The sequence below is a fragment of the Tinamus guttatus genome, unplaced genomic scaffold (genome assembly GCF_059628265.1).
Source record: "Tinamus guttatus ecotype Peru unplaced genomic scaffold, ASM5962826v1 Tinamus_guttatus_pri_ptg000356l, whole genome shotgun sequence".
Lineage (NCBI taxonomy): Eukaryota > Metazoa > Chordata > Aves > Tinamiformes > Tinamidae > Tinamus > Tinamus guttatus.
In genome coordinates, this window is record NW_028288890.1 from 4,211,186 (window position 1) to 4,225,666 (window position 14,481).

Below are 14,481 nucleotides of genomic sequence, written 5' to 3' on the forward strand. Positions count from 1 at the left end.
GCTTCCAACCTACTGCTTGCCTTTATTTATTCCAATTTCCTCATTTGTCTGATTTTTATCACCCCATGTAACAAATTCACGGTAGAAATAATCCATCAAAGGCTATTAATTTCAAAGACACTGCCTCCAGCACGAAGTTTGCAGCCACAGTGAATATTCAGAGAAACATTTACTACATACTTACATTGTTCTTGCACCCTTCCCTAGGCACCCTCTTTTGGACACCACTAGACTGTTATAGATCTTGCTCCATTCTTCACAACGTGTTTAAAATGAGGTGCACAAGTAAAACTAGAGTCTCACAAATTCCCACCACAATCCCCAAAGCTTCGTAGAAACTGCACCATTGTCAGTCCCAAGAAAACAAACCCAGCCCTGATCACCCTTGGTTAGATTGCCCTTAGATGAGCTCAGCTTCTCCAGTCTCCATAACCAAGGAAAAAGCAACATTCCTGTAAAACCAAGCCAAGGAGGAATGCAAGTGGAAAATAAAACCCCTGGGCAAAGGCAGAACGTCAGCGCTGGGGAATCCAAGCCCTGTGTGCAACATGGAGCGATTTCTCATCTTAAGCAGCAACTCCAAAAGAAAAGAGGTTTTGCAAGCAAGAGAAAAGAGGTTCTGCAAGAGAAAATGCAGCTGAAATTCCAGAAGGCTGCTGAAAAGTCAGTTTTGAGTAACCCCTGACGTACTGCTCACGCACTTCGTGGCTCAAATCAGACACAAACAAGACCAGGCAGATGGAACGGATGGAGATCTTGGAGAAACTCTTCTGCTTCTGCACAAGGACAGCCTGTCCTGTGCATTATAAAGAAGTGCCTACACCGTGGCTTAGATCCCCATGGAGACCCGCAGGGACTCTAGTGCGGGAAAGACCCCACTCAGGACGCAGGCACAGCAGGGGCTCATCCAGCTGAACAACTTGTGAAATCTGAACTTGCCCCCGTGTGATAGCAGGATCTCATGCTGAGACCTTATGCTTCTTCCAGCACACAGTGACCTGCCTAATGCAGAAGCTGGATGGATTGTGGTTGGCTCTATGCTGGCTTCCCACAGCTGCGGCCCAGCCGCGGGAGAGGGATGCCCATAGGCAGGACATTGAGTGCTTGGGGTATTATAAGTCTTTCTGCAACCCTACGACTTCTGCTGCAAGGCAAGATGGTGATTGCTGGGACAGGGTCCATTCCTGCTTGGAGTACCTACAGCAAGGGGTTGTGCAAAATAAGCTCCTAAAGGTAGAGCCACACCACCTTCCTGCCTTCAGGCTGCTCTGTGGCACTCTCTGCATCCCTTGTTGTGCCTTTCCCCGTCTACACACCTCGGGAAGCAGAAGTCTGCATTTGGCTTCAAAATTCAGGTGACAATTGGAAGCTGAAACAGCCAAGCTACCCTCTCACCATTACAGATTTTTCTAGCTACTACTGAGCAAATCACTTGACTCTGAGGAGAAGTAGTAGGCGCAACCAGCAACATTCAGGCTAGAGAAAAGCAAAAAGTAGAGCTAATAGGAAGTAAATGTGTTAACAGCTGCTGTGTGAGTACAGAACACAGATGACTTCATGTCTCCTACTTCTTACTCATCTGCATTGTCCATCATCTCTTGAACAAACCCCATGGGTACTGGCTTTCTCTAGGTGTTTGAACTCTCTATTCTTCTGATCTGAACCAAAGTAAGCCTCCAGCTCCCAGCATAGCAGGCCAAGGAGTCCTGAGGTCTTCACAGAGCATCTGGGCTTCCTTTTTAGATGCCATATGTAACAAATCTATGTAGTAAATATGCAAAAAAATAATATGGACAATTGATACCATTTTACTCTTTTCAAGTTTGGTATTTTGCGAGCTTGAGCAGGGACAATTGTTCTTTGATCTCTCATCTTCCCTGTAACACAAATGCTAGCCCAAAGAGCCATTCTCTCAAGGACAGTGAAACTTTCTGATGCCCATAAAAGCCCTTGGGAACCAAGTCCCCGTTCACAGCAGAGCTCAGCAGGGTTTCGCCCTGAGGGGCCATCAAACTGCGTCTTGTTAAATTCCCTCCCCATGCAGACCTGCCGCTACCTTGTTACAGATGATGGCTTGAAGAGTTCACACGCCAGGTCTTCCTGTTTCAGAGCCTCAGCAGCATTATTTGTGGCTTTGGAAGTCTGCTTTTCTTCAAAGCTAGGCTAGATTTCCTGGATCTCTTGATACTCTGAAGGATACTGAGACAGATGCACTCTTCTATTTTACAAGATATATCGTGGAGCTGGAGGTAAAGGCTTTATACTCTCAGTTCAGTTGTTTAGCACATACATCTGCTCCACAGCTCTCATCCTGACTACCTGATTTGCAGTTTCCAGGGGCCAAGAGCCAGAGCCAGTGGTGAGCCACCATGTCTGAACTACAGCAGGTGAAATGAGAAAGGGGTCAAGACAAGTGGTCATACCACAATCACAGCCAACTCCTGGACTCCAAGGTCTGTCTGAAAACCAGTTTGTCCAGAGGAGCCACAGGACACAATGAGGACACAATGGTTGGTGTTCCTCATCCTCCACATTCCACACAAGCAATCCTGGCCAGACCACCCAGGCATATCTTTGTGCTGAATGTTAGCTGTGTGGAAGCACCTTCCTTTGGAAGGTAAGGGAAATTCTATACAGTTTGCCCTGAGTTCTCTGCTGTTGCTTCTAAAAATTAAATCTCGGTGGATTTCCATGGCAGGTGGCTCTGAGGCTGGTCACACTTGCAGAATGCCTGCAGAAAATACTCAAAGTTGTTTGCATGAGAGTGAGTTTTGGCAAGACATGAAGTAATTTACTTAAATCTTGAACAGATGGAGTTGGATATTTTATTAATGGAAATGTGGGAAATAGTGGCTGCATCAGCAAGAAACAGCCTTAATACCCAGCAAAGGGTATCTAATCCTGCTACTGTCTTTTTCCTGCTGATCTATCCTTCTTAGTCAGAGGTACAGCTCTTCTGCTCTAATAAGCAGTTTTCCATCTTTAACTGAGAGCATTTGAAGCTCCTGGGATATGAGAAATTCCTGCAAGTCATTGAGCTTCTTGTTAAAACCAGCTTGGTCTGAAGACTTGATGCATAGGATCTTTACAAGTATTATATAACTCTGATTTAATGTGTGATTTAATTTTTTGTTATTGCAACTCACCGTGAGCAACTGCTTCTTTCATGGATGTTTAAATTCCTACTCATCTGAAGCTCCTTAAGCATCGTCATTTGGGTTTTACAGAGTTATTGAATACCCACAGCATCCCCTGCCCTCAGCTTCAGGCAAACTGTATGCTTTGGATGTAAGAGATCCAGATCCCTCTAAATTTGGAGGTATTGCTGATAGCCAACTCCAAGCACTCTAGCTGTGTTCCTTGCTTTTGTGGCTAACGGGATGTCAGAACAGGGATATGGTCAGCTGCTGAGATTATCCCACCTGCAAGTGCGGCCTAGGGAAGTTGGTAGAAGGAAGGGTAATTCTGGAAGTGAAGGGCATGGGGAGCATTCAAAAGGTGAAGGAAGGAGAAGGTGCTTCTCTCCCCCCTATCAATTTAGAGCATCAAGAAAGTTTTCACTAATCCCCGACCATCCCCCATTTCCAGGATCAAAGCAGCTCCCAGTTGAGCTGCATCCCATAAGATACACCGGCTACTGATCTCACTAGGAAGTCCTTTAAGATCAGTTTGGCAGCGTTATGGGAACTTCCCAGTTTCCAGCAACACTATCTGTGCCACTTCAACCACAGTCTTCCTACACAGACAGCATTTTTCTCTTTCTCTGATATTCACTGTTCTGAGAACCTAGAATATTCAGTGTCCACAGATTCTCACCATGAGAGCTATTTCTCTGCCCTTGTGCCTGCTCCGGGTTGGACTGGAGACTCCAAGCATCCTCCCCCAACCCACTTCTGATTCCAGAGGTCCCTTGCCAGCTCCTAAATGGGGTAAGCAGCTCTCCACACTCAGGAGGGACATGAGCAATAAATCTAATGCTGACTTGACCTACAGACAGCCTTAACATCTGCCCTAAGGGAATAAGAGAGCAAGAGCAGACAGAGCTGGTGCACACAGCAAGAACTTCACTCTAAAATCACCTTTAATCAATTCTGCGAGCCAGGAATGAGCCCTCAGGAGGCTTTTCCTAACATTAGGAAATTATTCCCTGCAGGCAGCTGTCCTGTTTGCATAATGCAGCATTGACATCTCAAGGACAGATGTCCTGTGCTCTCAAAGGAAGCCCAGCTCTGACAGCAGCACACATGGCACCTACAGCTCATGTCCCAGGTTGGTGAGGAAGAACCATCCTTTGGTGAGATGCTGTGTAAGATGTGCTGTCCTCATGGTCTCCAGACAGAATATGGTACCTTGTTCCCTAGGAAATACATCTGAGGATGCAATTTCAACAGCCTAGCTACACCTGTGCTTGCTGTGCCCCCATCAGCAATGCTGAGCTCCTGCCTGGTCTGAGCCAGAGCCCTGTCTAGCCATGAGACTTCTTCATCACTTGAAGTCAGAAGGAGGCGCTGGTTTTGTTCCCCACAGAAAGACAACCTAACTTTTCTGGGAATTAAAACCAGTGTTGGAAACCAGCCAAAACCAATGATGGGACCACGGTGGCACTACCACAGCTCAGAGCACCACCACGATACTGCCAAGCACCACCGTATTATTGCTCTGATACCACCATGGTACCTTCCCTGTACCAACAAGTACCACCACGGCATTGCCACAGTGATGGGTGGCAATCTCATACTCTCACTCTTTAAGATAGTAACAGTAATTTATGATGCTTCCACAAAATTGGCCTCAGAGAAGGGCAGAAAAGGGAAATGACAGTGAGCCACCAAACTAGGAGCATCCAGGATCCAGCCAAAAGGACAGAGGGAAGATGGACTCAGCACCGCTGTCCTAGGAACCAAGCAGGGTCCTTACCCCATCAACACCGTGTGTGTGCATGGCTGGCACACAGGGCACTGCAGCAGGGGACGGACAGGGCTGGTGCATGGCCCTGGCCATTGAGGTGTTGCCAGAGCGCCCACGAACACCATTTGCACCATACCCCTGCCACCTTGCCACCCACCTGGGCCTCAGGCTAGGGCAAGGTAGTCCTGGATATGTTTCTTGCTTCCTGAAGGAAAAATCCAGTCACTTGAAGGAAAAATGCAGTCGCCAGCATGGACGGCAGCCCCTCTCCTAGATCTCACACCCAGGCTCCCCTCACCCATGTCGTGACATGCCGCTTCCCCCCGCAGCTGTCTCTCCCAAAGGGAGAGAGGACAGTAAATTTGGCACAACTGATTTCATTCTCAAGGGTGTATAAAAAAAGAGCAGGAGCAGAAATGCTTCCCATTCTCCTGTCCTATTTTTTTGGCTGGAGCTGTATTGCAGCACCCAGGAGTTGTGATTAGAGGCAGACTAAGGACTGGATAATTAAATGCATCTTTTCCCTGAACATCACAATAAATAGCTGTTCAAAAATGGCACACGAGAAACTGCACAGTGCTTGAGCTAAACCATTTTCTCTCCCAGAGGGTTTCCAGCACCACGGTTTTCCCTGTGGCTCTCCACTCTCCAGCCATGCACAGAGGCTCCAAGGAGCCCGGCGTTCGCATAGCTCAAAAACCTCAGGCTAATCCACTGCTCAGCTCTTCCCCCCGCCTATCCTCTGAAAGAGCAGGCAGAGACCTTATTGCCCAGCTATTTTTAAAGCTCTGTGGAGCTACCCTAGATTCCAAGGAGGTCTGAGAAAGGCAATGGATTTTACCTAAGGGACAGGAGGGTGAGTTGTCCTAAGGATGGAGCTAGGGAACTTTTGTGGCCCCGTTTGAGGAGACGAGGCTCCGAGGAAGCCTTCTGGGCTGCTTTCGGAGAGATGTGGCCAGGGACAGGGCACCACACTCGTGAGGGGAGCTCTGGTTCTCTCTGCTGGGAGAAATTCAGGTCCCCCGCGTGAGCATCCTCCCCACCAGACTAGCACAAGAGCAGGGGGGATGCTCCGGAGGAGGGTGCCGGGGGATCGCGTCCCCTCTCCAAGCGGCAGAGCCGTTGGCGCTGCCAGACAGAGAGATGCTGCAGTGACGGAGGAGCCTGCTCACCCGCCCAGCCTCGTGCGGGGCCAGTCCGCACCGGGCAGCCCGTGCACAGGAGGCTCTGGGTCGCTCCTGAGGCACCTCCCGACACTGGCCGGCTGGAAAACCCTGCCAAAGGGCAGGAAGCAGAGCACATCCTCCTCTTCCACTCCAGCACACTGCAGCACCAGCCTCTTCCGGCAGCTCCCGGCCCCACATCAGTGTTACCAGTAGCTCAGCCATGGCCAAGCACAGCTATTGCCCCTGACTGTGGCATATCAAGGTCACAAGTCCCCCAGCCTGTGTCTGTCTCACTGAAATCCCCACCGCGACATCCCACCTGGCAGCAAACGTTTAGCGACAGCTGCCTTACCTGGGGGGATCTCTCTGTCTGGTCGTGTTCGAGCCCATCCGTCGCATTCAGGGGCCTATCAAGTGCCGGCGCTTGAGGTGGTGGGTCCTGCTGGGGGTCCTGGGCTTGTCCAGGGAGGGTCCGCAGGGAATCTTGGTGGGACTGGGTTGCTCTGCTCTCCTGCAGCCCCAACTCTGGCACTCCTGGGGGCAGTGGAGGGGTCGCCTTGTCACCATCCTCTGCCCCAAGGGCTCCACCTTCACGCATGCCTGTCACCACAGCCATGTCCAGGCAGGCAGAGGCCACAGGGATGGTGTCACCCGGCGCCAGAGCACAGCTCTGCCACGCTGCTCTCTGCGGCAGGTCCACGTGAGACGCCCTCTCCTCCTGCTCCTCCATGCTGCGGGCTGGGGCACGGCACCTCTCCTGAGCGACGGACTCGCCCTGATGCAGCGAGGACCACACGGAGCTCCAGGAGCCAGCAGAGAAACCCTGAAGGCATCACAGCTCCGGCGGCGTGAGCAGTCCGGGCTGCGCTTCCTCACGGCAGGCTCGGAGGCAGCAGAAGCATCTCTCCACTGGAGGAGGCACCATCCTTGTCTGATCTGTCAGGCTTGGCAGGCTGGAGATTCACAGCACGCTCCCCCTCCTCCTCCCCGTCATACAAAGGCTGTATGACGAGCGGTGCCGTGCCGGGGCTGGCTCCTGCGCTCAGCCGCAGCTCCGCCGCGCGCGGCCCCCGGCCCCATGCCCAGGGCAGGAGGCATCTGGGCGCCTTCCCTCAGCGTCCAAGGCTCTCGCCTAGAGAGGCCAGGCCTGGCTGAGCGCTCGCCTCATCCTCGCGCAGCCCGAGGGATGACGTAGGTGGAGGGGCTGGGGAACTTGTCAGTGTTTCGCGGCGCTCCAAGGAATCTGTCTGTGCCGCTTGCTGGATTTTTCCAGTGCCTGCTCGGGAATCGCTGAAGCCACCCGCACAAATACTGCCAAGTCATCAATATTAAAACGGGCCTTACACCTCGGCAGGGCTGCGCGGCTCCTGGGAGCCCTCCAATAGCAGCGGGCTCTGCCGGTTTCCATGGAAATCATGCGGGAATGATGTTTGCTGCCTATTGATTAGGCGTCGGGGTACTGCAATCCTGAGCTGTCAGACGAGGGACATGCGTGCCTAATCCGCCGGCCCTGGGGGAGCTCGGCCGGCCACAGGGCTCCTGCTGCCGCCCACCTCCAGGCCCGCAGCCGTGCCGCGTTGCTCTGCGCTTCACAGCTCCCTAGGCCGGAAGAGCCAGGTTCCTCGGAGCCCTGCTGGATGGCCAGGTCCCGTGCATCGGCTACAGGCCCAGGGGGTTTGAGGCCATTTCCAGATTCCCTCTCGCTTGGCTGCTCCCCAGCTATGAGAGGTGGCAGCGCGGCTCTGCCTCCAGGGCTCCCACCCCTGAGGGGGCCTTGCCGCACCGTCCGCTCCCCACCAGTGCGGCCCAGGGAATGCCATCCTGGAAACAGCATCCCGAAGAACTGGCAGCTCAACTCGGGTGCCCAAAGCGAGGACCGGGCCCTGTGTTCCAGGGGGTCACTTGTAGGGCGAGCAGGGAGGAAGCTCTTGGCGTTAGATATGATCCGAGGAGACAAGAGTTGACAGCATGACACTGTAGCAAAGTGGGGCTTTGCCTTTCCTGAGCGCTCGCACGCGCAGGCAGAGCAGGCAAGTGACTGCACTGTATCTCTGGCCCCTCTCTGCCTTGTCACATCCTTGATAGAAGTCATTTCTTGTCACTAAGCTGTGCAGTGTTAGCAGTTCTCGGGGAAAGCCATTGGGTCGCTACCTGGGACAGTCACTCCAAGGGAGGCCTGTTTGCCATTATAAAACCCAGCCCTGCTCAAAGCTTGCTCCACCGCAGAGCAAGATCTTGGTCATGGCTTCTCTGCACTCAGGAGGTGTTGAAGACCATCGGAAGGGGAGCTCGTATCACTGCAAATCACCTGGGATTGGCATCCCTGCTGCTTTGTACTTTGCAACAACCAAAGGTCCCACTGCTAGTGCCTCTCCCCTGCAGGATACTCTGTTTTGCAGCCATTGCTCCTGCATGGGGAAGAACCAGCCTTGGCCCTCCGCTCACTCTGGGTGAGCCCCTTTGTGAACATCCTCTTCAGGAGTTTTACTGGCCAAATCCAGATTCATACAGTACAGATGTGTACATCTGAGCTAGCTAGACTGTCTCCATGGGACATGTGTCATCTCTTCCTGAGATTGGCATCTAAGGCAGTGCAGACAAATCACCGCTAATTCCTGTCTCCCACACTGACTGTAAAGGGTCTAGATGACCCAATTAGATGAAGACCTGTGCTGTAGGGAGTTAATACTAGCTCTAACGATCTCACATCTAACAGCATGCTAGGTGCCTGCCATCCCGTCTGAATACTGAAACTCCAAGCTCCTCATTTTAGGAGGGAAAAAAAAAACCACTAAGCAACAGACCAGAAAGATTTCAAATAGCTGATCCCACCTACCTGCATTCTCTCTGGTAGCTGTGTATCTTCAAAACAGCGGCTTACATGACCCCCTTCCAGGGCAGCTTGGCATGCGCTGGACTCCACCACATGGCATGGTGAGAAAAACTGGATCTCAGCAGGTCCCTGCATACAACTCTTTCCTCCCAGAACAATACCAGGCAGGATCTCTGGGTACCACAAAAGCATGGAATAGGGTCCAGGCCCTGCTCAGCTCACAGGACAGAGTAAGTGGGTTTAATTAGCAGGAGGTGAGAGCCAGCAGTGGGAAGGGAAATGTAACACTGATAAAATCATGTGGTTGCAGGCAGTGAATACACCACTCGCACAGCAGAGCTGCCTTGGAAACCTTGCTACAACACATTTTGTTTTGCACTTCAACTGCCACATGCTGTTCACAGTCTCTGCTCATCTCAGGGACCTGCAGCAATCACTTCCTCTTGGACTTCTCTTAGCATCTCCTACTTGTGGTAGGAATACGTGAGCAGTCATGTAGCACCAGAGGCCCCCCTAGCACTAGCTACCTTAGGTTTCCTGGAGCAGGAGGGCTTGGAAACTACTCCCTGAATTGATCCACACAGGACTGCCCTGGACCCTCCCTGACTAAGGAAAAGAGGGGAAGTCCAGGGCTGAGTTTATGGAGCTTCAGGTGGGTGGGGGCCCCAGGTGAGGCTGTTCAGGGCAGTTAGCACCAATTAGTGTCCTCAGGGCATTGTCTGGTTCTCTTTTGCCTCTGGGGATGGTGTTTGTGGGGGCCAGAAAGGGTTTGTGTGAGATACTGTGGTTCACTGAGGTCTCACCTGGGGAAGGAGGTTTGAGGGTGAGCAGCCTGGGACAACAGCTGCAGCACTCGCAGCACTCGCAGGCACCTCCAGACCAAGGCGACTGGCTGCTGCTGACCCATTTCCCCCTTCCCTTCGTGTAGTCCCTTAGGGACAGTCCTCAGTCCCATAGAAACAATCCCTCCTACTCACGCCCCACAAGGCCCACCCTGCAGACCGCAGAGATGAACATCTGCTATTGCAGCTGAGGCTCTCAGCTCCTGGCTTTCTGGTGTCCATGTACCCACCCTGGCACCTCGAGGGCAAACGAGGGACCATGCATGTACTTTGGGGGGTAGTTGCCCTGTGAGGCAGGGGGTGGCTAGTGCCCTCTCTGCAGAGCCAGGTGCTGGTGAGGGAGCCACTGCTTTTCCAGGACGCCGCATCCCTGCACCGCGCAGGCCTATGGCCATCGTGGTGCAGAGCCATGTAGCACGTGCTGCGTCCTCATGTGACAAATGTGTATTGCATGCACGTAGCAACCCCTGCACGCAGGCATGCGGCAGTGCAGGGCCGGCACAGCAGCAGTTTTGCTGTGCACCTGCATCTCCAATGCATGTGTGAGCATATCTGGACATCTGCAGAGCAGGTAGCGTAAGCGTACTTGCCCCCGTGCACTTTGCAGAAAGCCCTGCATGTGCGTGTGAGCGTCTGTACGTCCAGCATGCACAAGCAGCCAGGTTTGGAGCCGTGTGACCACACAGCAATGGCTGCATTGGGAGTGTTCCCGGCTCCCAACTCTTCCTTCCCACCTGCGGGGCTGCACCGCTTGCAGGGACTGAAGCCCAGTTAAATATAACCCTGTATAAAAGAGGATGCGAGAGGCAGGCTCAGGTCGGTTTTGGCGTCACAGTGTAGCCCCAGACACAGAGCTCCACTGCATGAAAACATGCGTGGGCGCACGCACGGTTGCACACACGCTGGGTGGGTGCCCACATCCTCCGTGGCAGCTGGCAGAGCCGCAGGAGCCAGAGGAGTCTTGGGGCAAAAGCAAACTGAGCACCTGCACTGCACGGGGCATTCCTCCAGGGTCTGGAAAGCAACTAGGGGAAGGAGCTTCCTGCTGCCCTTACTGCTAGAAAGCAACAGGGAAGAGGACAAGGATGGAGCTGCATCAGCGTGGCCAGGGCCGGGGGCTGTGCAGGGGCTGGACTAAATGAGCGCAGTACTGCCAGGATCAAGAGTTCACCCCAATAAGGAAAGAACACGTTTCCTTGCAGGAACCTGTCAAAACGCTTTCAATACGCAGAGAGGGCACTAAAAAAAGGAACTGTCTTTTTTTTTTAAAAAAGTAGCAGTTTCAGTTGTGCTGCTTTCAGCAAGAAACGCATTTCCAAACCTCCCTTAGAGGAGTGAATATTGAATGCTCATAATACTCAGAACCATAATACGCCTCAGTTGTAAGCAGTCAGTATTCATAATTCCTAATAATTCAACAGTCAACATTGATTATTATAAGCTTGAACTTTGAAAACATTTGCACACTGGAATTGTTGAAGCTTTTTTTTTTCCCTCTCTTGCCTTTATTTTCCTTTGCAGCTCTCCAACAAAGTGAAAGCCACTCAGTGCTGAGCACGTTGGCTGCTTGCGGGGGGCAGTTTAGCCCTCCCGCTTAGAAAGTTGCCTCCCAGGGGCCACGAGGACAGCTTTGATTTGGCTTTTTCCTTCTGTCTCCCTTTCAAATATTTACAAAGCTGGAGAACTTTGGGAAGCTGGAACGGCAAAATGAAAGCAAAACACCCCAGGCCTTTCTGGCCATTTGAGAAAAAAAAAAAAAAAAGAAAGAAAAGGAAGAAAGTGAAAGAAAAATATCCCAGCTTCCATAGGCACATCCACAAATGCTCCAGCACACAAACTTCTCCAAAAAGTGGAAGCTTTTCCCTTAAAATTTGGGTTCAAGAAAATAATAAAAACCTATATTTACTTTGATAACGTATTTCTACTCTTTTGAGGAAGTCTACTCAAAGGCTGGGACTTTCGACGCTGAAGCCATGTGTGTGAAGTGCTGTTTTGTGTGGTGGGGCCCCTCCTCTGTGTCCCTTGGAGGATGTTTGCTGACAGGTGAGGAAGGGGCAGGTGCACTGGGATGAATGCGAGGAGCTGGACAGTGACCATGGCAGCATCACCCTTCCCATGGCCTTGCAAATGCCATCAAGCATCCAGCAAGACAAGGCAGCTCCCGCAAGGAGCCGGGGAAGGCTGTCCTGAAGAGCAGGTGGGATCAAAGCCGAGCGCCCCACATCAGTATGCTGAGATTTGCTGCTTAAGTCATTTCTAAAGCCTCTTTCCTGCCCCCAAGAGCCCCAAGGGGCTTCAAACACGGCATCCAGCACAGTGCAAAGCCGCAGTGCCTCCCCATTGGGGAGAGCCCTGCTGGGCCCTGGCGTCTTGCAACCATCTTCTTCCAGCTTTTGTGTTTGCCAGGGATATAATAAAGAAAAGTCCACAAGTTGGTGCCGAAAGAGTTTTATTCCTCAGCCCCTCACCCCCATGCACTATGAAAGCACACAGCAATGTGTGGCCATTCAAGAGCCCCCAGCTGCCCATCTCTACCTTGGAAACCTCCCATGTCTCTGCTGTCTGCACGTGGCCATCACCACGTGGTGTGCCCAGCTCTGCAGGGACTTGTCTTGTGGCTACAACAGGATGGGGAAAAAATGGGGACCAGAGGTTTTTCTACCTACCTGCAAGCCTTGCTGTAAGCACTGTGCTCACTCTGGCACTGACTGGTCCTTCCGTGGCTCTGCAGGAGGTTGGTGCCACATGGGCATGGCCACATGCAGGCACGTGAGCCCCTCTTCCCAGAACGGCCAGTCCTGGACGTCCTGGACTGCGGGTGCCAGGGGGTGAGCAGAGATTGAGGGTCGTCTCAGCCCCTTTGGGACACCCACTTCCCTCCCCAGCACTCATGGGCTCCCCAGGGTCCCTGCTGCGTTGGTGGCCGCAGGACACGTGCGGCGGATCCTGCGCTTCGCCGAGCAGCGCTGCCCGCAGAGACAGAGCGGCCGAGCGTGGACACCCGGGCACCCTCGAGTAACCCGGGCCCAGGCTGCCCTCTGCTCTCAGACACGCACAGCTTGGGACAGGCACGCGGGTCACGGCGGCACTGCTGGGCAGGGCCCTGGCAGGCAGGCGGCTCGCTGTCGGCAGTGCTCTCTTCTCCGTAGCCCACAGTACACTCATCCATAAAGTAGGAAACACTACACCCTGCAGTGCTGTTTAGTAGTGCTTTCTACTTTATGGGTGACTGCACTGTCTCTCAGTCGCTGCTGGCTCTCCTCTCTGCGGCGCGGGAGTCTCTTCGGCCCATGCGGCTCACGACGGGGCCGGGGAAGCGCCTCCCCCAGCCCGCACAACCCAGCCACGTGGCCACCCTTTTGCAGCCATTTGGGGCAGATGGCCCCAGCCAGGTGAGCAGGCACAAACCGCAAGTCTGCCACAGCCCATGGGGAAGGAGATGCAGCCCCACCAGAGCCCAACTCATGCTTCAGGGGAGACCCCCACCTCATACCCATCCTGGGCTCAGGGGACCCCCTTCATCTTGTCCCCATGTCAGAGGGACCATTGCAAACTCCATACCAGGCAAAGGGGACTCCCTCACCATGTCCTGCCCTGAGGGAAACCCACCTCGTACCCCATCACAGGCACAGGTGACCCCCTCGCCTTGTCCCCAGGAGAAGGACCCCACTGCAAACCCTGTTCCGATCATGGGGGACCCCTGCTCGCTGTTCCCACTGGGGGACACCCCCCCTCAAGCTCCATGCAGAGCACAGGGGAAGACCCTTTTACTTCTCCCTGTTAGGGGGAACCCCTCCTTAAAGCCCATAACACCCCCAGACTCCAGTCACAGCAGACCTTCTTGCCTTGTCTCTGATGGGGAACCTTGCTTGAAAACCTATCATTGCCTCCTCAGATCCTATCCTGGTCATGGGGGTCACCTTGCCTTGTTCCCGTGAAGAGGAGGTCACCTAAACGCCATCTCTGTCACAGAGACCTCCCCTCCACCTTGTCCTTACCAGGTGGAACCCACATCAAACATCACCATGGTCATGGGGCACCCCCTTACCCTGTCCCTGCCATGGACAACCCCACCTCAGTGCCGTCCCAGTCACTGGAGACCTTCTTGACTTGTCTCCACATGGAGGGGAACCTGCCTAAACACCTTCTGGGTCACTCGTGAACCCCTCACCTTGTCCTTGCGGAGGGTGACCCTCACCTCAAACCCCATCTTCACCCCTCACATCCCAACGCACCCACAGGGGAGCCCCTTCCTTACACCCACAGCAGGAGAACCCCGTCTAGACAGGGGATCCCACACCTCCTGCAGCACCTCCCACCCCGCACGGTGTCCCGGAGCCTGCAGGAGCACTGTGGGCTGGGGTCCTCCCACAGGCCGCCCTGCTGCTGACCCGTGGAGGTATTTTTGATACCCCGTGGAACAGGGACATCTCCGAGGCCCCACGCAACAAGACCAAGCCAAGCCTGAGGGCAGCCCTCACCCCTCACTGCCCGCCGCATCCCGCGTGCGGTCGGCGCCACACCCAGGGCAGAGACCAGAGCTCCGTGGGGCCCGCGTGGGGCCGTGCTGGGTGGGCGCGTGTTTCCCGCGCCCGCGCTCACCTGCTCCCCACACACGGCGCAGAGCTGGGCCCCAGCGCCTGCCTCTGCTCGGCGCCGGCCGCGGCGATGCGAAAGCCCCCGCAGCACTTCTGCTTTCGGTGCTTCCCGCCCTCCCCTCCGCGGGGCACGT

The 14,481-nt window shown here is 53.8% G+C and overlaps 1 protein-coding gene across 1 annotated transcript in view; it reads right to left on the reverse strand.

Moving 5' to 3' along the window:
• The window catches only part of TSPOAP1 (TSPO associated protein 1), a 65,561-nt gene extending 58,568 nt beyond the window's left edge, over positions 1-6,993 (reverse strand). The window contains exon 1 of the mRNA XM_088529961.1: positions 6,427-6,993. Coding sequence (XP_088386087.1) covers positions 6,427-6,804 — 378 coding nt within the window. The 5' untranslated portion in view covers positions 6,805-6,993. The remainder of the gene's footprint in view (positions 1-6,426) is intronic.
• Positions 6,994-14,481: the final 7,488 nt, after the last annotated feature.